We start from the raw sequence: 26,059 nt of genomic DNA, 5'->3' as shown, positions 1-26,059 counted from the left end.
CCTACTTAGAGAACTTCTAGAAGAAGTATATTTGGATATACCCCCTAGATATTCTGGTCCTGAAACACATAGGAAAGTATGCAAATTGAGGAGAGCATTGTATGAACTACAACTGTCCACTACGGCTTGGTTTGGGAGGTTTTCATAAAGTTGTGGTCTCCTATAGCTACAAGCAGAGCACTGCAGACGATACCCTATTTATTAAATGGGGAGGTTCTCATATTACAATTCTTCTAGTATATAGTGGATGGCATAGTCATCACAAGAAGTAGTGAGAAAGAAATCTCAGCCTTGAAGGCCTTCTTAGGGATAGAGTTTAAGATAAAAGACATGGGCAAGCTTAGGTATTTTCTTGGACCGGAACTGGCATATTCAGCTAATGGTGTTTCTCTGTCTCAAAGAAAGTACGCATTGGACCAAAAGAGACTAGGATGGTAGGGTGTAGACCTTCTGAGACCCAGTAGAATGAAATCAATAGTTGAAGTCAAAGGAAAGAGAACCTATTGATAAGACCAGCTATCAGAACTAGTCGGGAAGCTGATTTATCTTTCATATACCAGACCCGTTTTCACCTCGCAGTTGGCCTTTTATTCAATTCATGCACGATCCTTACTCCTCGCATCTAGATGTAGTGTACCATATCTTGAGGTAGATTGACAAGCATTTTTTCAAGGAGAAGGTCGAGTTTGGGCCTATTTAGTTTTCATTTGTCACATATGATAATAAAGGAGCTGATATCTTCACCAAGAGCTTGAGTGTCAAGTTATTCAATAGCATTCTTAGCAAGTTGGACCCAATAGACATCTAAGCACCAACTTGAGGGGGAGTGTTGTAAGTCAAAGAACGGTAGTTTTATTATTTTTTAGTCCCACATCTGGTATTCTTGTATTCTTCGCTTCATTCCAGTATTATAAATAAAGTCCTGTAGTGTCATAATGACATGCAAGGATTTAGCAAATATTCCATCAGAATCCAATTGGGTGGGCGGCCAGAGTGCAACGATGTTTTCCGTTGCATGGACTAGATGAGATGAGAAGTTGAGGGGAACCATCATATACTTCAAGGGTCCAGTTTGTTAGTTACAATTCAGAGAACTATGGAGCTAGATCAAGACGTGTCTGGAATGAGTGTGCGTGGGAAGTGTAGGTGTTGTAAAGCTGAGATTTAGGAGCTAAGCAAGTTGGTATTAAAGCAGTTGGGATTCAAGGGGATGGTAAGGGGCATAACGAATAACAAATTTGATGAACTCAAGTATGTCGTTTGGGAGTTCTAAGGGTAGATGAGCACAGTGAACTCAAAACTTTGTTCTCTAGCTCAACATATGGAGCAAGAACAAAACAATCTGAAGTTTAAAGTGAGCTTGAGGGCTTTATCTTATGCAAGGGAAGGCTGTGGAGGTGGAGCCTCAGTCGCTGAAGATTACAGAGGAAGGCTTTGGTATAATACATCGATTCTATGTAGAGAAATGACGGCACATTGTGACTTCTTCCCACGTTAACTAGAAATGCTAATTTTCAATGGTGTGGATCCAATTGGGTGGGTGGCTAGAGTACATTGATATTTTTCATTGCATGGACTCAACGTCCATGTGAAGTTGAGGGCAGGGTCCAGCTTTGATGGTAATGGAGGATTGGAAAGCCTTATCGAGTCATGGTTGGGGTGGAGTAGATTTCACTCGCCACAGATGATGTTGTCACAAAAGGCAGTGATTGGCTCTTGTCATGGAAGCTCAGTTTTAGAGTACATTTCCTAATTCGAAGCCCTAGTGGTCATCGTTTGAGTAAGGAAACAAGCCTTGTTGAAGGGTGGCTCTATTTTGGGTTTGATGAAGAAAATAAAGGCTGAAGTACGAGTCTTCTAAGCAGGTAGCTCAGCCCAATTTATGGATTTTGGCTTCAACCACTGTACATGCAGTGTGGGAATGATGCAATCTGGAGGCGAAGGATTTTGGCTTCGCCCACTGGATACTGAGGATCCCAGAATACCGAGCCCTACCTACCTACTCACCGCTGGACCAGTTGATTGATTTCAGGCGTCTCTTTGATTAACCAAGTGATTTCCAGTGCTTCAAGCCACTGACCGCCAAATCAGACCCATACATGTTAGCCCAATATCAGACCCATACATGTTACCATGAGAGTCATCAGGCCAAGTATCAATTACTTTTCGACCCCAGTGTTGCTGGTTCTGGAAAAAAAATGAAGGTTGGAGAACGTTATGTGTGGAGGGCCATGCTCTGCACAATAAATGCAATCCTGGACAAGTTCTCCATCCCACCATCTATGAACTTTGGATGAGTTAAGGGGAGCAGCAGTATTTGGTAAACTTGACCTCAAGGCTGGGAACCTTCAAATCAGAGTGAACGGGAAAGTTGTTGAGAAGACTACCTTTAGAACACACAATGGACACCATGAATTCCTCGTTGTGCTGTTAGGATTGACAGATGCTCAGCTACTTTCCAGTCACTAATGAATGAGGTATTCAAGTAAAACTTTAGAAAATTCATACTTGTGTTTTTTAATAATATCTTAGTGTTTATGGGAGTCATTTGCAAATTGCCTTCTCACTGTTATTGCAGCACAAATTGGTGGTGAATTCGAAAAAGATGTTCCTTTTGGGGTCCTGGAATTGGAGAGGTTAAGCCACATAAATTCTGGAAATGGAGTTGCCTCTGATTCTCAAAAAATAAAGTGCATGTTAGAATATAGCCACCTCCCAGTAATTTAAAGGCTGTGTGGATTTCTTGGGCTGGCTGTTATTATCAGAGATTTGTAAAAGATTATGGGAAGGTTGCTGCTCCACTCATACAGCTGTTAAAAGAATCTTTTGTTTGGAATGGAGAAGCCATCACAGCTTTTTTAGGCACTCAAGGAGGCAATGACTATAGTACCAGTTCTTGCAATGCCTAATTTTAGCAAGGACTTTTTGGTGAAGACAGATGCATCAGGTCTTGGATTAGGTGTAATACTCGTATAGGAGGGCCATCCAATAGCATATTCAAGTCAAAGATCTGTCCCTAAGAGCACTAGCCAAGTTAGTCTATGAGAAGGAGTTGATGGTGATTGCGGTAACCAAATGGAGGCATTATCTAATAGGTCAACGCTTCAAGGCTAGGACAGACCAGTGTAGCCTGTGATACCTCTTGGAACATGTAGTAGCTGCTGATTAGCAGAAGTGGGTTATGAAGTTACTGGGCTACAATTCTGAGATCATCTACAAACCAGGAGCAGAAAAGAAAGCTGCCAATGCTGTACGGGAGACCGAAGGTGAATCCCACCTAGGTGCTCTCACCACCAATGTTTGGCAAGAAGGAGCTGATTGAAGAAGTGAACAGTGATAGATACCGGCCCATTATTCATGATTTAATTAGTGGGACAGCAGCTAACACCACGTACCAGTTGAGGAATAGAGTTCTGTATTATAAAGGTTTGGGTTGTGGTAGCTAACTCTCCCTTGATCCCTAAGTTGCTGTCCGAATTCTATGCCGCTCCGTCTGCATTCGGGTTTCTTATGGACCTGAAAGCGTATTGTGACAGTTCTGTTTTAGGTTGGCATGTGTTGCTTGTGTACCAAGATGTTACGCAAGTGCACGTGTCGCAATCAAGTAATAAATGATAAGTAAAGTATCGATCCCATGGAGAATTCTATCCTTAACTTTCAATGTAAAAGTAAAATTGATTTAAACAAGATTAACAAGGTTGATTTGTGAATGACTAACTAAATAACTAAATGACAGGTAATAAACTAAGGGACTAAAATGGAGATTAATCAATAGAAGGAACTTAGTGAGTGAAAAGTGTGTTAGGAACCAAGTTTCCCTTCCCCTGAATTTTATAATGCAAATACCGAATTAGTACTACAACCCCAAGATATATAAAGAACTTGGAATGAATGGCACTATGGTATTTTCCAATACACATAAGTTAGCATCCTAAAACAACATTTGCATATTCCTATGAAGAATTGAAATATGAATGCAATTTAAACCCAATCCAATCAATGGTAATGTGAGGTAATTGGGTATTCCTACCCAACCTACTAATTAACACAACTAATTAAAGGTTATGCTAACTCACCCAATTCAACAAACATCTAGACTGCATTAACTTTCCAACTAACTCAATCATAACAATCGTTCATGAAAGATTCATCAAGAACAAAAATTAACCAATATATATTATGCTGAATTCATTGATAACAAGTTGTATTGTAGTAAAACTAAAGCATACATGATAAGTATATCTCAAAATTCAGGTTAGGTACTACTATAATCACAACACAACACAAGTTAGCCCATAACAGACATTAAAAACACAGCAGTAGTTAAAGTTAACATAAAGCTAGAAGATGAGAAGATAAGTTTATAAGAATGAAAAGAAACTAAAGCTTCAATGCTTCCACACGAGCTCCAGCCTTCTTCTCCAACAAATCAACTTCTCCAGCAGCCTTCAATGCTTCCGCATAAGTCCAGCTCTCATTCCCTTTGCTTCAGCCGTGTCTCCCTTTCCTCCTCATCCGTGTGTTGCAATGTTCCCCTCTCTCCTTTGCCTCTCTTCTCTTTCTTCCATAAATGCCTTCAATCATTAGGTTAGATTCTGGCCATAGGATTAGAACTTTCCTCCTCAGATCAAGGATTGAGAACAATCACATATTTACAAGAATAATGTCCTCTTAAGTTAGCCCCTTCTAGTCATTTCCACTTGAATTGGATCTAAGAATATTCTGCTCCGTATTGCTGCAGCAACTTCACAACAAAGTTAGAGGACAGCTTCTTCTCCTATTATGGCTCTTTACCTACATTTTTCAAGAGAAAGAGAAACAATCAAATTCATCCACAAATCTTAAAAGAAATTTATGTAAAAGTGACAATAATGAACTAAACAAAATGCAACATGTTAAGACTAAATAAGACAACATCTAATGAATACTATCACTAAAACAAAGATAAAATACTTCTAAATCAAGCCATCTCAAATATAAAGTTACCAATCTTAACTCTATTTCATAGAGTTATCAGCATGAAAAAGACCATCTATGATTATGTGGCAGCTTGTGATACTTGTCAGAGGAATGAGCATCAGTCCAAGGTTTTGTGGTCCCTACCCAATTGTTGAGAGAATAGGACCAGTAGCTTGTAACCTAAAGATACCAGAAACCACACAAATGCACCCAGTCTTCCATGTTATCCCAGAAGAAGGTCATAGATCAAGATATTCAGCCATAATCGCTACCCAACTGCTTGGCGGAGGACTAGGAATTAACACGCATAACTGAAATGCTACTAGCCATCCGGTGTGCAGACAAAGGGCTGCTGCTGGTTTTCATCAAATGGAAGCATTTGCGGCATTGTGAGAACATTTGGGAGTATTTTACTGAGATGCACCAGCAATTTCCTGTCTTCAGCTTGAGGACAAGGTGAAACTCAAGGGGTGGTGTTGATAAGCCCCTGGTTTCATGGGTTTACCCACTAATAAATAAATTCAGTGAATAAGCACCATGCATAAAGAAATAATGAGGATAAAGAGGTCACTTGGAGAGCAAGGAGAGGGGCAGTTATGGTTTGGAGGGGTTGAATTGGCCTGGGTGAGGCTTTTGAAAGGCACAACTAGATAATGCCCCAACCTTTTCTGTTAGTCGATAATGTTTAATATTTACCCTGGACAATCTGCCTCCTTTCTCTTCCAAGTTTCAAGGAAAACCACCATTTCCGTCATTAAATTATCTTCCCATTTCCCACAAGCTTCATGGTTTCTATTAATCTTGAATTACTATGAAAAAAATTGATGCTTTCTTGTCCTCGATATTTTCTTTCTCTAGAGTAAGTTCACATGCAATTATGCCATTAAATCTTAAGCCCATCATCAAAAGCTCCAACCTTTCCTCTCTTCTCTCTGAAGATATATGTAAACCCATCTTCATCACCTGAAACCATCGCAGTGTGTGATCAAGGGCCTGTCACCATCTTTCCTTGTTTAGGTATTGCCTTGTAAGATGGTATTCTGGTGTAATCTCCTTTTTCTGCCTCTTTGTCGGGGTGGTGGTTCTATGATAGAAATCAAATTCAATCTTTAACCAAAACGATTAAGCTGGTGCTGTAGGCTTAGAACTTCTGTGATTTTGTTAGAAAGCAATAATTGGTTTCTTTGAGTTAGAAACCTCCATATATTTGTTTTAGATGAATAAAGAATTCCTTACCAAAGGAAAGAGTGGGGTAGTAGGAAGGAAATATGAGTGAATGCAAGGGCTGAACTCAAAACTAAAGAGGAACGGTCAAAGCCGAAAGGACTGCTGGAGACTAATTTGTGCCTCTATTATTTTTCATTGCCCCCCGCCCGTATGAGACTTAAGCCCAGCAACGAAATCTCCATCCCACTGGTGGCCATCTAGTGGAGCAGTTGGTTCTCTTGCAGCCTACATGATTGGGAACCCCACTTTCTTTTAGATTAACTTCTTGCATTGCTCATTTTTTTTCTTCCTCCTAAGAACTAATGGCAGCCATTTCAGTTCCTTGTCTTGTTCTAATTTTGATTCTACTTCTGCTGCAGTGGATCCAGACGATTACATGCTGCAACTCAAAAAACACGTGCTCCAGTGATGGAAAACGAGATTCAAATACGCAAGTAATCCTTTCACTCATTTGCAACTGCAGACCTGGAGATTGAACTAAAAAAGTAATCCTTTCACTCATTTGCAGGTGCAGACCTGTTGGTGAAGCTATAAGGGTTAAACAACAATCATAGGGCCTCTTTTTCCCTAGTGATGGCATCTATTGTCATTGTTAATGCACACAGAACACTTTTATTATCTGACTATTCTTCCTCTGATATACCTCGAAGACTTGAACGACTGAAACCAATCCAATTACAATAGCTGATTCATCTCTGAAGTTCCATGATAACGGAATAAGTATCACCTGCTGCAAATTGAGGCATCATCACCCCCCTCGTTAATAAATGCAGATCACCATTCCAATGATTTCTATCATCCCACCTGTAGGCCCAGAACCTTACGTACAGAATCTCTCAATTTGCCTTGAAGTTATCTCCCTTCTCCCTATTCTTATCTCTGTTTCTTTCTTTCCTAGTTTTTGCTCAAAGCAGCTTTCTTGTTGGTCAATCACACTATCCCTCTCTGTTACAAGGTCTGATGCACCTACTCTCATCAGTTACAAGGTGAAACCTGATTCCTATTGGACATGGGATTCCAAGCCCCCTGAAGACACTTGACTCTTCATAGCCCGGAGGAGTTTGCATGTAGACTCAGCTAGAATCACCATCCAGGGCATGATATGCAAGATTTCTGAACTCTGTTAAAAGTGTGCTTTCGATATGATTGTAAGCTACATACTTGTCCTTGTTTATTCATTCCCACTGGGACAACGGATTCTTCTTTTCTGGATTCCAATTTGGCAATTATCTTGGGATACAAACCTCGTATTTGGTTCTTTTCTTATTTCCCGAGATTTGCCCAACAGTTACGGATGAGAAATCAGACCTAAGGATCACTGGGATATAGGTTTCAAGTTCAAATCAAATGTTGTGAAGCATTATTAATAGTTTAAGTTTCCTTCTCACATTGTGGACAACATTATATTGGTACTCCATAATGTTGCACATCATTTGTGAAGTAGAGAATGTAGATGGTAATAGTGTAGTATGCAATGTTAAAATTCTTAAGAGATGTATTAGTTTCTTAGTCGTATCAAAGTTTTTGCTTTAAATTAAGCATGCAAACAATAGTGCCAAAGCCAATATTTGTTAGAAACATTTTACGAACCTAACGTGTTGAGATTTATGCAAGTTATGGAAAGGTTGCTTAGGTGTGCAAGACATCGTCCAAATAATGCAAATAGTAAAGGAGAATTTCCATACTAACAAATAGAAATTATAACTCCCAATATTCATATGAACTCTTGCAAAAGATAAAGTAGTGGGCAAAAGTATGGGTAAGTAAAAAGCCACCATCAATTAATGTCATTTTACATATACAAATTTCTTATTTTTTTTGGGTGAAATCGTTTTACGTATACTAACATAACAAAAGCTCATAAGATAATCTGTAGTACACTTCTAGTGAAATACAAATATGAACCCTCAAAAAGGAATTTCTTGGGAATCCGCTTGTGGGCGAGTTGGGAACCCTTAGATCTCAATCTCGTGGAGATCTGCTTGTGGGTGCACTGCAGCGTACCTATGGTGATTCCACATGACAAAACCTCACCACGTTGATAAACTTAATCCCTTCGATTGGAATGTTAGTTCTTTACTTAATACTAACGGCTGGATTGGCAACTCCCCTTCTACAGTGGCTATGCACCAAGGGACTCCATGGGTCTATGTGGATAATTAATCTGAACTTTTGATTCCAATCTCAAGATCCAAAGAAGTAAAGTGCGAAAGATCATAATCTTTTCTTCAGCCAACCAAATACACTTTCTCCAAATTTGCTCCCAATCAAATTTCTTGAAGCTCCTTGTTACTAGGAATTCGTGGTGGTTCAAGGTTTACCCGTAACACATGAAGATTTGTTGAATCAGCTGAACTCTAATTTTTTTTTCATCCTCTCGCAGCATAACCCTAAATTTGTTAGTAGAGTGGATGTGAACCTCACCACTCAATGGAGAGGTTATGGATTCAACCCTTGTCGGCGACATATGTAATATTTCAATTCCCGATTTTCCTATATATAAAAGGTTTTGGTTAAAAGCAAAAGAGAATGATCGCTGCCAAGGTTTCACTGGCTGCATGATTACATACCCTTCCATTCGTGGTACAAACGAATAACAAATCTCTGGATAGAATCTATGCCCTAACTTATCCATTTCAGCTATGATTCAAGCGCAACTCAAAAATGCCCTTCAAAATTTTGTGGCTCATAACTTCTCCGTTTTGACTCCGATTGAGCACCTCTCGTGGCTATGTCCATGCCAATTACCCCCAACATTCAAGTTTCCAATATTAACAAATTTATACGGTCTTGTGCAAGAAAATGGAAAATAACTCAAAATTGACCAAAATGCCTGTAAATTAAGATGACCCATAACTAATCCATTTTAACCCTGAACTGAGTGTCAATTGTGGCCGCACTACCAATATGGGGTCATATCAGCAAATCTCCACAGTTTTTCATTATGACAACGTTAAATAACTCCAAAAATGCAAAAATTCCCTTTAAAATGAGGTGATCCATAACTTCTCTCTTTTGGTTCCGGATTAAGCATTGCCCACGACCATGCAACCGTGCCAATTACTCCTACCGATCGAATCTACTATCCCGAAAAATCTACACTGTCTTACACAGGATATCGAATGTAACTGAAATCATTCAAAATGCCTTTCGAATTTGGGTACCCATTCTACCAAAAATAAAAGAATTTGGGTACCCATAACTTCCTTGTTTTTAACTCCAAAATTGAGCGTTATTTGCAGCTGTGTATCCATGATGACTGCCTCAACCAACAAATTCAGCCATGTCAAAAAATCCCCTTTGTTGCCAGTGATGGGTTAGTAAAGCGGTTGAAGGTCCAAACTCCCTAGGGGAGATCTTGGGTACGCATCCATTCATCGGCATTAATTATATAAAAAGCTTCTTGAGGATGTAATCGTGGTGCGAGCAAGCTGGGCCCGGATGAACCTCATATCCAAAAAAAAAAAAATCCCCTTTGTGTTACATAAGAAAATGATAAATAATTTAGATAGATCGAAATGCCCTTCAAAAAAAAACTAAAACTACATATATACCTTTGAGGTAGGGTAGAGTCGTCATCTTCCTTTTTGCAGCATCTGAAAAATTATGTCAAACAAAAATCTGGCGTCGCCCGGACTTGAACCGGAGACCTTCAGTGTGTTAGACTGACGTGATAACCAACTACACCACGACACCAACTTTGACAATTGTCGTTTTATTTAAATTATATTTTACCCTCCGGTTATATTTTGGATTAGCCTGAATTGGTATTTATCTAATTCTGAGATTAAAAGCATGATGTGTTCAACTAATAGAATGAACTTACTGTTATTTATATCGATATTGAGATGGGATTAGCCACGAGTGTTAAATCAATATGGATTTTGGATTACAATGAACCTTATCACTTGATATTGTTTTAGTTCACATAAGGAAATATTGAATGGATTTGGCATTAATAAGAAGCATTCATCAAATTAGGATAAGAATTATATCAACTTCGTACACATTGATACTTTTTTACTTTTAGGGGAACTGAGATTTGTTCGGACTTGCTTCGACACCCTTTAATTGCTGCTCAAAGCGTAGCTGTTACGTATAATTTAAATATAAGGCTAGATTTCACCCTTGACCTTAAGGGGAAAAGCTTTCAAAAAAAAAGATTAGTATACTAAGGTATGAAAGTAAATGAGGAAAACGTGCATCAACTGTTACATTGAATGAATATGAGAATGTCATTATTTGTACGTCTAAAATCATTATGTTGACAAGGAGTTTAGATCTTCCATTTGCCAAAGTGGAAGTATATGCTTCCTTTGTATTTTTTCACCACACATCAAGAGACGTGATTCCCATGAGGCCCAATAGAGATTCTACCTTTGACTCATTTTGAATTGATTAAATGGTGAACTCTCCTCCTAATAGGTGGTGAATAGGTGTGAGGATAAAACATACCTCCACCTCGATAGATAATGCCACAACACACTACTATTAATTCCAACAAGAAGACATCATAGACATATTTATGAAAACTCAAGATTGTCAATGTCGATTCCGAATCAATTCCCAGTGAAGAGAGAACAATGGGCTCTCCTAACACTTCTAAACCACACCAATAGTCAATAGGAGACAAAGCCCACATGAGACCCAGTAAGATTTTTACCCGTAATATTTTTTGTTTCAATGTTTACAAGTGGGTCTCACCACTATTATGTTGTGGGAAAAACGTAAGTGGGTAAATTGTTCTCTCCTGACTTGGGAGGTGATACAGACTCGTGTTGTTGCATGTTTTGTTAAGAGTTCGAATCAACTTCTTCTTGGAGAAAACTAATGCAGTCCCTTGATGCTTTTGAATCACACAATACAAGATGAAGTCTACATAGAATTCCAAGATATTTATTTTTTTTACTTTTTTTAAATATTTACAGGGCCTTACCACTATTGTATTCTATCTAAATATTAGGGAAGTATATTGTTTTCCCCCTCGACGGGGAGGTGATCGAAGTATGGATTGTTCCTCTAGTGTGGATCATCTCTCCTGACGGTATTACAATCACAAATTATGTACGGCCTACAAATAAAAATAATAAAATATTAAAAAAAAAATCTCATTACCTGTGGGCTCCCTGTAATTTGTAATTCAACAGCCGTCAAGGGAGACTATCCGAACTCTTGTTACCCGTCGTGCTGAAGCACATGGTATCGGTGTCTCTCCACCAAATACTAACAAGATCAGGACAAAATTGATCAAGCATTTAAGATTGGCAGGTCTCGCCTTCCCAAAATTAACCTCTTCCAGCTCACAATCAATGCATGCATTTATTGATAGATTTTTGAGAATCTCACTCTTTTAATTTGTGGGAGAGAAAGATCTCTCTCCAGTCTTCAAGCCTGTCGTCCATGAAATCAATTAAGAGTAAGGTCGGAAGAAAATCTAGGCAAGAAGAAAGTGTAATCTTCCATCAGTCCATGGATTGGATTTCATGGATTCTTCTGTATGTATTGCATGAAGTCATTGAAGTGCATCAACAGTATTGAGGCATCGAAACTTTTAAGAATGGATTTAGTTTTAGGATTTTCGATTCTGCTAGGTATGATGATGGCATGGTTTGGGTGGAAATGGATCAACAACAAGAAGAAGAAGAACAAGGATATTAGGGTTCCTGAAGGGAGTTTAGGGTGGCCTTTAATTGGAGAAACACTGGATTTCATCATTTCTGGTTACTCCTCTCGACCTGTCAGCTTCATGGAGAAGCGCAAATCCCTGTAAGACTCGTCTTTCCTGCTCGTTTTCTTTAAATTTTTTTTTTTTTTTTTTTTTTTTCATCTCTTTCTTTAACCTTCCCTGCAATATTTCGAAGAATTACACAGAACAGGACCGGAAAGATTGAAATTTTGCCAAGAAGTTGAACTGCAACAACACCGACAAACTACTGGTTGACGAAAAACCACAAATCCCCAGAAAAGAAAAAAGGGTTTTTGAAATGACTATTCCATTTCCTTATTTCTCCACTCCGTCATGTCCAATCATAGAAAGTTTATGAATCATCATCACGTCTAAGTGCCTAACAGACCCCACTTTCTACTGTTCTTATGTAATTGTTTCCTGTTTAGATATGGGAAAGTGTTCAAATCTCATTTACTGGGACGACCGATCATCGTTTCCACCGATCCTCACGTCAACAAGGTGGTTCTGCAAAACAATGGAAGCATCTTTGTTCCGTACTACCCCAAATCCGTGACTGAATTAATGGGGAAAGCTTCGATTCTGCAAATGAATGGCAGCACCCACAAGAGAGTTCATGGGCTGATTGGTAGCTTTCTGAAATCTCCTCAATTCAAGTCTCGTATCACTCGAGTGGTTGAGAAATCTGTGTTTGTTGCCATGGAGAACTGGAAAGACAAGAATCCCGTTTACATTCAAGAAGAAACCAAAAAGGTGAGGATAAGATAGAAGAGTTATTTTGACATGTTTCCATCTTCTATTTTCTCATTGGATTTCAAAGTTTTATATGTTCTTGTTGCAGATTACGTTTGAAGTGCTGGTTATGGCGTTGATGAGCCTTGCCCCATGTGAAGAATTAGATCTTCTGAGGAGGGTATTCGGAGAGTTCATCAAAGGGATCATTTCCCTGCCAATTAAGATACCAGGAACCACATTTTACAAGTCATTGAAGGTACTTAAGATCTTTCTCCCAATTCTTACAAAAGAAATAACCAACCACACGGTCCAAATCTGAAATTTCGGTCAAGATTGAAATCTCGACCAAGATCTCGACTCAATGTACTGAATGAAGGAAACGCTCAGGGCTGAAGCAACGTCTGATCATTAGTCACAACAGTTCAGATTAAATTAAAATAATTTTTCTTTTTATATTTTAAATCATATCACAATCTTTGGATGTGATTGATAGATAGACGTGTAGGAAAAAATGGACGTTGCTCTGATACCAGTTATTTGCAAATGCAAATTTTGTTTTCCATTCAATCAAAGGATTTGACTCTTTTTTTTTTTTTTTTTTATCTGAATTAATGAATAGGCAAGGGGAAGACTGGTGAAGATGGTGAAAAGAATTCTTGAGAAGAAGAAATTGAAGATCCAAAGTGAACGAGAAGAGGGAGGAGAAGTACCTATTTTGGACGTAGCGGATGTGTTCCTATGTGACGGGGATGTATTGAACGGGATGCAACAACAGAAGCAGCAGCAACAACAACAGCCGGTGGATATCATAACTGAGAACATGATAGAACTTATGATACCAGGAGAGGATTCCGTGCCAATGCTTATGACCTTTGCAGTCAAATATCTTAGTGACTGCCCTCTCGCTCTCAAGCAATTAACGGTATGGATTGCGAATCCTGATCATCTCCCCCTGACGGAGAGCACTTTGTGCTCCTCACGACTATTGACCACAAATTACAAGGTGCCCACAAAATTAGGGTGATAATTATAAATTAAAAAAATAATAATTTTATCTGTGGGCCCCACATATTTTGTGGTTGTAAAATAGTCGTGCTCCCTGTCAGGGGAAATGATCGATATTTCGTTTCTTTGATTGATTTAATCGACGGCCAGGATTTGTGAAAATAAACTTATTATTTCGAAGTCGATTACCGTGCTTTAAAATATTTTGCCAACGGCGGCTTAGTTGAGCGGTCAAAAGCCCAAACTCCCCATCTAGCGGCACCTATATTAATAATATTTTCCCCTAATATAAACTAGACGGCTAGAGAGAAGAAAAAGAAAAAAAAATATCGATTAACCATCACGTGCGGTGGGGTTTCCTTATCTTCTAAAGCTTATTAATGGTCGGGCCGGTGGGTGGGTAGAGAGTGACTTGTGGGTTAGGGACCAACAATTATAGCTATGGAACTGAATTATTGAAGCCTTTTTTTAGCGTTCACACTTCACGTTAATATCTTGTGAATTGGAGCTGTTTGATGTTCTTGAGGGGTTGTAGTAGTACTAAGTAGGCTCAGGTCAGAACCGTCCTCATGTGTACTTCTTGATGATAGGTCTATTCTTAAATTTGGAGCTAGGTCGGATAGACATGGACATTGAATCTTATAGAAAGATATTTTTCGTTGTGGGTACGGCCCGGCCCGACTGGTATAAATAAGTTTGGACCCTCTCCCTCGACAGGAAAAGGTTTATTACCTCTTCGTCACGCAATAGGAGTGTGTGTGGCCAGCGTAGGGTCTATTCATTTTGTTACGAACCCTCTAATTGTGTGATAGAGAAGTATGAGAAGAGTATAAACTTTGTCTCGGACTGATAGACGATCGAAACTTGGTATAAAACCTTGGAGTGGTATTTAGACATATTTGGATCAATTACGAAAATCGTATGATGGATATACAAATCCCTAACCCGGACCGGTCCAATTTGGATGAACCAGAATCAAGGTTTAATCTCTTTTGATTGTATACCACCCTAACCCTAACCCTACAGGTTTGTTTAATCTTGAACTCTCACTCTTATGGGTTTTCTTCTCTAATTAAAACTAGAAAAATAATTGTTGAAATCCATCAAATATTTTTGTCTTATAATGAAATTTTATATAAGCATATTTATATTAAATAAGAAAATGATTAACCCTGTTAGTGTCTTTGTTTTCGTTTGGGTAGGAAGAAAACATGGAGCTCAAGAGACAAAAGGAAAATACAGGCGATGAATATGAATGGACAGATTACATGTCACTACCATTCACTCAAAGTGTGAGTTCAAAAAGATGAAAAATGACTTCACCTTCTTTCTTATTGATGATTCTTGCATGGGAATCTGATGCTAAGCTATTCGTTATCTACATTTCATTAGGTGGTCAGTGAAACTCTCAGGATGGCAAACATCATCAATGCGGTTTGGAGAAAAGCTCTCAAAGATGTAGATATCAAGGGTACCACTTTGTGCCTTTCTACATATACTATAGACTCAAGATTGCTTCTCATTTATCTTTTACTGATCATCCTCATTTGGGTGTTTTTTTTTTTGCAGGCTATTTGATTCCCAAGGGGTGGTGCGTCTTAGCATCGTTTACTTCTGTTCACTTTGATGAAGAAAATTATGAGAATCCTTGTAAATTTGATCCATGGAGATGGCAGGTAAGAGAGAAGTGAAGTTTTGTGTGAACATTGACTGAATATGGATCATACTTGCATATCTTGTTTTCAGATTGATGACACTTGAAAATTTTGGCAGAAAAAGGAAACTAACCTTAGCAGTAGTAGCTTTTTTACACCGTTTGGTGGCGGGCAGAGATTGTGTCCTGGTTTTGAACTCTCCAGGCTGGAAGTCTCCATTTTCCTTCATCATCTTGTCACTCGTTTCAGGTATTAATGCAGCCCCATCTTGTATATGTGGCACATCATTCAATTTTCAACTCTATTCCTTATGCATAGTTTGATAATAAACAAGGCTGCTTGGAAGTCTAATCCAAAACCTGATAATTAGCAGTTAGATCAAAATGAAAGAGAATTAACTATTTCTGAAAATCTTCCCACAAGCAGAAAACTGTGGTCTTCTGTTGATTTATCGGATGGATTACATTTTGGTGATCTTTTTTTTCTGTTTCTTGTGTGCAGATGGGTGGCTGAGGAAGATTACAGCATCAGCTTCCCAACAGTAAAGATGAAGAAGAAGCTACCAATTACTGTAACACCCATTTCTTGACTTGGGCTCTAATGTATAGTTATAATAATTGGTGTATCTATTTAGCATAGAATCAGATGTCTCCTATATATGAATACCCTAACAAATAATGTTCTACTTTCCAAATATTCAATGTCATAGATTAAGATATACTTTTTTCTGAGGCAAATAAACAAGCTAGTACACCAAAATCAACTGATTTATATATTAAAGATAGCAAGCCAGAAATACAAATAATCAGTACAAGGTTCACACACATAGCAGTAGTAGTGGGTAGTAATGTTATTTCTCCTTTATAAGGTTTTTTATTAAGGGCAGCCGAGCTAACTAGCTCCATCTGATACCTTCTTATTTAATGGAGAGGGTGGGTTTGAGGAAATGCTGATCAACTAAACATTTTGAAAAGGCTGGACCTGACTGATCTTCTATCATCTCCTAACCAGTGCTGCATATGGATACCAATGGCATCCAAATACAAGCTACTCCTTCCATGGAACCCCACCACCTTTCCTTGTGTCTTGGTTGATGTGAAATAGGTGCCAATCTCTTCTCCAAATGGCCCATAACTCCCTCTTGTGGTATGGAATGTAAGACACCTTATCACTTTCATGGGTTCCTCTTTTCCTATGGAACCATAGAAGCCACTGATGCAAGTAACCACTTCATGAGGGTACTCAAATTTGATCTGAAAGGTGCAAAAGGAAAACACTTTTAGAAGGAATTTATTGATGTCAAACTGCATAACAATCCAAATTAGAAAAAAGATCATCTTGGCTACCCACCCTGTAAATTGTGTCTCCGGCACCACCACCATGTTTTATAGACCAAACAGATTGCCCATTCCGTTCGTACTCGATCTGTATTGCGGTAATCGCGTCCCCTTTCGTCAATAAGACCTGCTTGATCCCTGTAAAAACACCATCATCCCATGGCTTTCCTCCATCACCACCCCATGGACCTGGTCCACACGGAGCTGGTTCTTTGATCACTGTATAGGTGGGAACCTAACAAGAGATTACAAATTAACAATATTGAGATGGTCTTATGGACTTGTTGAAGGGTTTAATCCAAAAACTTAAAGACAATAAGCAGAGATCAGCTTTTAAGTATATACATGTACCTCTTCTCTTGGTGCTCCTTTTTCTACTAATAAACTGTTGGGCCATCGGTTAGTAACACTGGTCGCCTCAACCATTGCCAAGTCATTGCTTGTGTTTGAAGAGACTGTTGGGGGAGGAGGTTGTGGCAGTGAGAGCTTCCCTTCCAGCACATGAACTCCAATCCCATCAATGAACCATCCCTTTCTTCCATGGAACCCCACAATCATCCCTTCCTTCACGATGGAGGAGAAGAAAGACCCTTGTTCATCACCAAAGGGTCCATATTTCTTCTTTGTAGTGTGAAATGTTAGTGATTTAATAACATTAGGCCCCATCTTCATTGCTGGTCCATAGTAGCCAGTAATGTGCGTCAACACTTCATAGGGATAATCAAAGATTATCTGCACAAGAAAGAAAAAACATTAATTTCTATCTAAAAGTTTTCACAACTCAATCATGTATGATGGAATATTCATCAAAGATTTGATCTTATCATACCTTATCAGTTCTAAAGCTGCCTGCACTGCCATTCTTGCTTCCCCATACAGCTTGCCCATTTCGATCATAAAGAGCTCTAATGGAAGTGACACCAGCATTACGTGTAAGATAGATTTGTCGAACCCCAGTATAAATTCCGTCATCGAAGATGGTTCCTCCATTTCCTCCCCAAGGCCCATACGCTACAGAGCCATCAACAGATGAAAACAATTTGTTGGTGGTAGAGACTGGATATCCAATTTTCATTTTGTCGTTTGATGAATCATCATCACTAGAAGAAGAAGACGAGGAAGAATGAGAGGAAGAAAAATGCTTTGATGGTACGTTCTTCTTTGGTTGGAGATTGCCATTGCCATTCTTTTGCTTGACTGCTAGCACTATATCATATTCTTGACCAACACTTCCTTGGAGAACGGTGTAATTACTCATCTTGTCACTTGCAGAAGTGATCAAGTTATGAGAAGAGTCTAGAGATTTGGAAGTGATTGACTTGTTGGTAGGCTTTAGATAAACTCCAATGCAGTCAATATACCATCCAGCCTTGCCGTGGAAGCCAACAATCTTGCTACCAGTCATTGGAATTGAGAATTTGGTTCCATGTTCCATGCCATATGGTCCATAGGTCTTTTTGTTGCTCTCTAGTGTCAGTGATCGAATAGAGATGGGGTCCCATTGGTTTATGCTACCATAGTGGCCATGGACAGAAGTAAGGAACTCATCTGGGTAATTAAGCTTTACCTGAAATAAAGAAAGAATTGTCATAAAGCATCTAAACATGAATAGAAAACTTAAGACCCGTTTAATAACCCACCAAGTATTTCTATTTCATAAAAACACTTGAAACAGTTATGATTGTTGTTTCTAGAAGCAGAAAAACTTTTCAAGGCATTCGATAAAACTTGCTTCTAGAAGTGAAAACGCTATCAATATCCTTGCTGCAGAGTTGTTATGTTTAGAATGTCCAATTCCATAAATGATCCATTTCTAAACTATTTCATTTAAACTTAGCCGACTTTTGCTTCGAGAAATAGAAGTAACAGGAATTTGTTGGTGCCTTAAGATTGTTTCTTGAATCCGTAGTTTTGATAAATTTTCAATTTATTTTTAAAAAATCACCTAAAACAAAACAGTTTTATCAAAGAGGAGGATGAAAGGAAGATATAATGGAAAAACCAAATACCGTATCAGTTTTGACACCACCATTACCACCATGTTTTGCAGACCAGATTGAGGAACCTTTAAGGTCATACTCGATCTGAAGAGAGTCAATTCCTGCAGCATGAGCTATCACCAATTGCCGCACACCAGAGTACACTCCATCGTCCCAGTTAACTCCATTTTGTCCTCCCCAAGGTCCAACCCTAATCGGTTTCTTCTCGCCATTAACAACCTCCCTACTCTACAGCACCAGCCATTTTTGCAAGTTAATTTCATACATCATTCATTCATCTGTTAGTCATAAAAAAACATGCATGGAATGAAATAAACTGGAAGGAGTGATTATTGTGTTACCATTTGCATTCACAAGCGACGAATTGATCGATTCTAAAGGCTACAAGAGGATGTCTTGATGGCTTTGGATGTAAAGACTGGTTGAGAAGGGAAGGTTTTTAAGATGTTCTTTTGAATTCTTTAATTTAAGGTCTGTGGGTAGTGGTGAGTTGTCTTTAAATTGCGTTCGTTAGGAACTCAGGATTGAAGAATCCAATAATAGAAGCCTGTAGATATCAATGCTGGGTGCCACTACCAATGTAAAGAACGCAATAGATCAAGAGAATCAGATTCATATAAGATACTGGAAGAAGATAGCTAGAAGCCTTACAAGGTGGTTTTTGCTTTCTATTATGAAAATGAAAGGAACCATCTCTTCTTCCATACATCATCGATCACTAGAAAAGAAAGCTAAAGCAAATAAAAATATGTGAGAGGATTCTTTGAACAGAAGATGATTTCATTTTGAGGTGCAATAAAAGGATATTATATGATGAAAACAACTGTAACCTTACATAGCTCAAAGAATCTTTTTCCTGTGGCATTACAATTTTTGAAATGAAAAATCAATACAAGAGAATCATGTTCCATTTCTCTTTATTACATGCTAGCAGAAGATGATATATTTATTGTTCGAAAGGGACAGTGTCAACCAAAGTTGGAATATGTTGAAAAACTAAAAATTCTAATTTGCCAATGGAGGAGTAGTAGGATGGTTAGGAACCTGACTTCTCAGTGGAGAGGTCATGGGATCAACTTCTTACCGGGCGGCATATGTAATATCCCTATCCCTATATATAAAAAGCGCCTTTGTATAAAAAAAAATTCTAATTTATGGGTGAAATACTATAATTATTACAATGTAGGATGTAGGGAGAGAAACCATGGGAAAAAAATCGTCTGCTGTGCATATCTCTCTGTTGTGCACAGCATTGCAATTTTGTACCAAATAGAAGGCTAAGATTAAAGGCTTAATTTTAAAATTTTAAAATCCTCAATAGTCTTGTATTTGCTTTGTTTTCTCAACCAACCATTTGGTGCAAAAGTACACTGCGGTTGACAGCAGAGAGATGTGCACAACAGAGAATGTTTTCCCAGAAACCAATTTTGAGTGGATTCACCAAATGAGAAACAACATCACAATATCATATAAAGTATAGCCAAGTGAATTCACTCCATGTGAAATGGAGAGAGAAATAGAGAGAGGGTGCTGGTTTGAGTCCAAATCCTCTCTGCCCACTCCACCCGTTCATTCAATATTTTTCCTCTCACAACCCATCTAACACAGGTGGGCCTAGGTGGCCTGTGTCAAGTGGACTGTAAGAGAAAAAAAATGGGTAGGTCATGGGAGGGGTGGAGAAGATTTGTATCATGTTGATCTAGAGTCTATAATAAAAGTTTGTGCTCCACTTACACTTCTTCACCATATATTAGGAGTGAGGCCCACGTGTGACCCTACTGGAAATCCGGCTACTTGGAGTCCAGATCCTCTCGGCTGACGAGGAGCATTGACCACAGACTGTAGGGAAGGGCACAAGGTATTGTGATGGGTCCCAGTTTCTTAAATTTTTTTATTATCTTTTACTTAAGGGCCCTCATATACTTGTGGTTATAAAGCCATTGGAGGACCATAGAGTGCTCCCCATCAGAGAGATGATTTGGAGGTGGGTCCCACCCCTTAATGTGTTATAGAGAAGTGTGAAGAGAGCACATACATCTACCCCAAATTCGCTAGTGTATGGTACCCCAAGAAACTTCTTGGATAATTCAAGTCTGAGGTATGAACTTGATATCCTAGTTCCTCTAGTACGGTGACAAATTCTTTAACATTACTGATAATCTTGTAGCCCATAGATGAATTATATCCATGGTTGGCCCAGTCCAATTACTTGCCCTAAATTAATCCAGTTTGAAGCTCCAATAGTACTGCTAGGCCCATTCAGATCACCTGGACCATTAACAGTTGGGCTTGAACAATCCATCTATCTTCTACCGAACCCGATTCTTAGTTGATACATATTATCAGTTCAATTGTTTAGACAACTTTTGGAAGATTACCTTTATCTTTTTTGACGGAAATAGGAGAAAAGTAAAAAACCATGACCATGGTAAGGAGTATTTTCAAATTATAGAAAGTTAAAAAAAATTTAAAAATTATTTTTTTTTTCTTTTTTTGTCTTGTGATACCCTTTATCAAAGTTAGTTAGTAGTTAGTCCAAAAACCGAAAACCTCAGACCATAAATAGAAGGAAAGGCCAAACACCATCGAATCGAATCCTCCAAAGTAGAGCTAAAAGAGTGTTTTGTGACCCTCTTTAACAAAGTTAGTTAGTAGTTGGTAGTTAGAAGGAGGACCAGTTAAGCATTAAAGTTGTAATCTTGTAAATAAAAAGTAAAAGTCCAATAAAGCCAAATACTGGTTGTTCATCATTGTAGTTTGTAATAATAATGAAAATTTTTCAGTCCCACTCCTTGAATTACCTCCTGATATCAATGTCACTCCTTGAGTTATTCAACTGATCTGCCAAACCCCCTTTTACTAGCACCATTAATCTTAGTTAGTTTTATGATTGAAAAAGAAAGAAGTCACAGACGACAGAGCAAGGTGAAGAAATAAGTCAAGTTAGGGTTTTTTTTCTTCAAGATTGTTCTTGTCTTTTTGAAAAGTTTTACTTGTATTATAACTTAACTAGATGCTTAGATGCAGAAGATCTAGACCCCTAATTGATACATTGGATAACTAACTCAAGGGTGGCATTAATTGTATAACTACATTTTGTAACCTTAAAGTGGTGATGCCGATGGATGAGGCGGGGGGGAGAGATGAACTCATCAAGACCTCCTAAAAAGCATGGACTGGGCAGGCTTTCATAACACCCCTTCCTACCCCGCCACATTAAGTAGATGGAGTTCTAAAAAGCTAACGTAATAAACTTATTGAGGGGGAGAGATGTCTTCGATGGAATCCCGATCGTCTCCCTCAATGGTTGTTGATCACAAATTACAGGAAGCCCACAGAGTTAGGGTGATGAGATTTATTTTTACTTGTAGGCCCTACATAATTTAAATGATTGTAACACGTCTCAAGGGAGATGATCCACACAGTCTTTGATGACCTTAGTCTAATTCTAATATCTTTACTTCAGATATAACTTTTTTCTTCCAAATAAAGAGGTTAAGTTAAGAAAATAAACGATGGGTCCCACAAGTTCAACGTGGCCCATTCAGGAAATGGGCCGACACACATCTTTAAATTTGTCGGCTTTCACCGACGAAATAGAAGCGGAGGAGATCCACGTAACCCGTATTTGCGGGTCTCTCTATATCCATCTAGTCGGGTCCACCCGAGAGATTACTTAAATAGTGTAGTCCAATAATGAATGTTTATAGCTATTGCGTGAACGCGTGTCGGTGGTGGTGAGAATCATGAATCATGAATTATGGTTGGGTTTTGGATCCAGAAGCCCAATCATTGAATAGAATAGATTAGATAAATAGCAAAATGGGATACCCACATGTCGCTTCACCGACGATGAACGGCTCCTCTTGTAGTTGTGGGCCCCGCAGACCAAAACAAGAACAAAAGGTGACAGCTCCATCCACCTCCCTTAAGACAAGTAGACAACACATTCTCTCTCTCTCTCTATCTTCTCTCATCTCTTCTACTACTTCACGTAACCCTTCACTCACTCACTTCCTGTCGCCTTCCTGCTCTTCTTGTTCTCATCTTTTGACTTAAGAGAAACATAATTTGTTGCTAATGGGTTTTAGGGTTTTAATATAATTATAAGTGCTTCACCTCATACCCTATGTTTTGTGTCTGATCTGGGATTTGTATTTGTTTTACAACTAAGCATGTGATAAATCATTTATCTAATCAACAACTTAAGCTACTTGAGTAAAGTTTTGAACATACATGTATGACTACATTGACTAGATGTCAAGGATTAGTTCAGATGATTTAAGAATTAGAGAATTCTACTTAAGAGTCACAGATGGATCTTTCAAACAATAATTATGGTTGAGAAAAACAGCTCACGGAGTATCCAACTTTTAATGCATGAATATGTGGATGTGAATTGATGGCCAGATTGAGATGGTGCTTTCCCCTCAATAGTTAAGTCAGTAATTTAGATAAGTGAGACGCAGTAGATTTCTTTTGTTGTGTTTGGCATCAGTGCAATTTCTGAGTTGCGAATGGTGAAGATCAATTTTGGTGAATTTATTATTATTTTTTAAACAAAACCGACTAAAACACACAAAAAAAAATCAATCTCAATCACCACTTTAAATCTGAATTGTAAACAGCTAACTGAAACACGACCCTCTTTGTCCGTTCTATTAACAGTGACACAAAGATCACTTTCAAGTAGAACAAAGGTGAGAGAGGTGTACAAAAATTTAATTTAATTTTTTTGGTTAAAATGTTTTTAGATCTAAATATAAATAAATTTACAAAAATCTCTATTTAACATGCAGGTGGGACCTATGTATGAGAATATTTAATATAAGGTATTTTCCCACGTGCCATTATTCATTAACTTAATGTGGAAGTAAGACAGCCGTACATCCAGTAAATGCTTAAAGCAATTTTGTAAAGGTAGTCATAGGTACCATGGCATCTCTCTATAACTCAAATTTAAGCCAAGGATAAGATGTACAACCGTACCATATCATTTCTTTGTCTAGAAGTTATACATTTTTCTTACCCAAAAAAAAATATTTTATAATAATATATTTTTCTTTTTAGTAGAAAAAAAATTGGAATACAGTAACGCCTATGTTATGCAGCACAGGGATTACTAATCGAAATGGAAGTGAGTTTGGGACCAGTAGACCATCCCCAGTGGTATAGAATTATTACTACTATAGCCTTTACATGAAGCTGAGATTAGTCGAGTTTGGACCAATAGTTCTCACCGTGGTTCTGGTAGGTAGTTGATTCCCGTGCTAAAAACTCTGAAATTGATGGAACCGGTTGAGACAACCTCTTTAGTAAATTATTTTGTACTACTAGTAGTTTGGTTTCATGTAGTACTCATACGCATAGTAGATCCTATTAGGCTCATAACATACCATCACTCTTCCACATTAATCATTTTTGACAACTCTCAATCTAGAAAGTTCACACCCTAGTAGTAGGTAGTCCTCTCCAAGTGACTACATTCTGTTATTTCTAACTCTTATATCAAATTTTAGGCACCTGATCAGTGTTCCAGAAGCTCCAAAACCGATGAAATAGATTGAATCAAGTCCTATAACTTATTCCGTACTAGATTAGTTTAATCTAATATCGATACACCATAATGGACCCCATTAGACACAAAATAGGTTCACACGCAACCCTATGCAGGTACGCGATCCTATGTAGGTAGATGGATCTTAATGGATCCAAAGAAAACCTAAGCACATTAGGGGAGGATTCTTTAACTTGTTCAAAGAGAAAGGATTATCAGATGGCCCATGACAATCTTCTCTTTAAGAGTCAGGTAGGGAAGAGAGTCAATTAATCAACAGCACAAAGAGCTCATGGCACAACCCCCTTTTCTTCCCTATGATTATGACTTCAAGACGAAGACTGCTTATTTGTCCAACAGAGAAAAGCTAAAGAGGAAAGGACACCAAAGAGAATGAATGGAATCTTATCTATGTGCTACACTTGTTAACTAAAAAACCCATCTTTTAAGGGCTAGTGAACTTGTTTAGTTAAAGGCTTAAAGCTACCCCCACCCACCAATAAGTAGATGAGTTTGGTCACCTAGAGTGCAATTTGGAGATTATTGCAATTGTCTCCCCCTTCCTTACTCTTTTTGGGCTTCCAAAGTGTAGTTTTGTGAAGTTTAAAAGAGTGGAGAGTAGACAAATTAATTGCAAAATTGCATATAAAATTATATTTGTATGTATTTTAATCTCCTAATCTCACATTCTCACCCACCCACATGATTTAAATGATTAATAGTAGTTTGACTCATGTCTCAGAATTTGCGGGAGATGATGATAGTTTAGTTGAGTTTAATTTAATCAATTGAATTACAGGCTTATTCTTTCCCACTTGTCTCGCCGTTGATTGAGATTTGAGACACAGCGCGCTTGGCGCTCGACTGACCACTGCTGAGCGCACATAGCGGAAAGCAATCGTGACCGTTTAATATTAATAAATAAAAAAACAAATGCTTACGTGTCTTTTTCGCCCTCGACCTTGGTTCAGTCCTGCGAATTTATTGCGCAGGATGGTTAAGCAATACATCTCGGTCCATGGAATCGAGATATTGGTCGAGATTTTGATCTATCAAAATTTCGCTTGACCGTAACGCGCATGACTAAAGCAATTTCGTTTCGCCCTTCAATTTCTTATGATTAGTCGCTCATAAGCATGTGCAACTTTTGGGTGAAGTTCGCCATTTTGCCATCGGGCAAAACCCGAAAAACAACGAACTTCATAGAAATTTTGGCCAATATTTGTCCGGTAATATTGTCGTAGGAGAAGCGAAACTTGAAGGTTCCCAGGTTTGAAGAGATGAGTTTTTGAGTCTGGTGACTGAGTGGAAGGAGAAGAGAGGGAGTCAACCAATTAAGAATTGGGAATCAAGAGAAACGCATCTACTAGAGACACGATGAGAGAGATGTGAGTGATCGACGACCGTCGCATGTTTCCAAAAGAAGAATGAAGATCTGCTGTTGCTGTAGCAACAACCTCTTAGGTGGCAGAGGAGGAGGAGGTGAAGAATGACGGAGAAGACAAACATGGCGATCAAGATGGATAGTGACGACGACGGCGGCTAAGCAGAAGCTGCACCAGTTTGCAAATCCACCTCCGATAAACGTTGGCAAGGGCTGAGGACCGTCTAATAAGTAATAACCCTAAAATCCGAAAGAGGAAAAAGAGAAAAGAACATTTCTATTTTACTCTAATGAGAGGTGATTGCGAAAAGATCTTAGGTTAAACTACAAAGTTTTCGGAATTTTTGTTGATTCATCGCAAAATCGTTGATTTTCAAGCGATTTTTGTCAATATTGACTTCGATGAGATTTATATTTCAGTAGTATGCGAGCTGACCGAAATTTACCAAACTTCGGGCGAATTTCAACAAAACGTTTTTCCATGCTCATAAGTCATAAGAGTTGTTTCTTGAGA

At 38.4% G+C, this 26,059-nt stretch overlaps 2 protein-coding genes, 1 long non-coding RNA gene and 1 other non-coding gene across 4 annotated transcripts in view; 2 read left to right on the top strand and 2 right to left on the bottom strand.

The window, feature by feature from the left end:
• Positions 1 to 8,182, top strand: part of LOC149014360 (uncharacterized) — a 62,396-nt gene extending 54,214 nt beyond the window's left edge. The window contains exon 3 of the long non-coding RNA XR_016173410.1: positions 6,546 to 8,182. This is a non-coding gene — a long non-coding RNA (uncharacterized LOC149014360). The remainder of the gene's footprint in view (positions 1 to 6,545) is intronic.
• A 1,626-nt stretch (positions 8,183 to 9,808) lies between these two features.
• TRNAV-AAC (transfer RNA valine (anticodon AAC)) lies at positions 9,809 to 9,882 on the bottom strand. The gene has a single exon. It is a non-coding gene; the product is annotated as a tRNA-Val (tRNA).
• A 1,510-nt stretch (positions 9,883 to 11,392) lies between these two features.
• ROT3 (Cytochrome P450 superfamily protein) lies at positions 11,393 to 16,049 on the top strand. The gene is made up of 9 exons (XM_089155827.1): positions 11,393 to 11,952; positions 12,301 to 12,625; positions 12,714 to 12,863; positions 13,227 to 13,529; positions 14,815 to 14,904; positions 15,005 to 15,083; positions 15,182 to 15,288; positions 15,386 to 15,516; positions 15,769 to 16,049. The coding sequence occupies exons 1-9, from the start codon at positions 11,684 to 11,686 to the stop codon at positions 15,854 to 15,856; spliced, it is 1,542 nt and encodes a 513-aa protein (XP_089011953.1). The 5' UTR covers positions 11,393 to 11,683; the 3' UTR covers positions 15,857 to 16,049.
• Positions 16,050 to 16,066: 17 nt separating this feature from the next.
• On the bottom strand, positions 16,067 to 19,123 carry LOC149014357 (Mannose-binding lectin superfamily protein). The gene is made up of 6 exons (XM_089155826.1): positions 18,946 to 19,123; positions 18,614 to 18,832; positions 17,434 to 18,171; positions 16,956 to 17,336; positions 16,618 to 16,839; positions 16,067 to 16,520 (listed from the first exon to the last, which is right to left on the bottom strand). The coding sequence occupies exons 1-6, from the start codon at positions 18,952 to 18,954 to the stop codon at positions 16,221 to 16,223; spliced, it is 1,869 nt and encodes a 622-aa protein (XP_089011952.1). The 5' UTR covers positions 18,955 to 19,123; the 3' UTR covers positions 16,067 to 16,220.
• Between the last annotated feature and the right edge of the window lie 6,936 nt (positions 19,124 to 26,059).

This window comes from Hakea prostrata, chromosome 5 (genome assembly GCF_041222555.1).
Source record: "Hakea prostrata isolate BN-2017 chromosome 5, UWA_Hpros_2, whole genome shotgun sequence".
Taxonomy (NCBI): Eukaryota; Viridiplantae; Streptophyta; class Magnoliopsida; order Proteales; family Proteaceae; genus Hakea; species Hakea prostrata.
The sequence above is the reverse complement of the archived record's forward strand: the minus strand, read 5'-3'. Positions and strand labels throughout refer to the sequence as shown.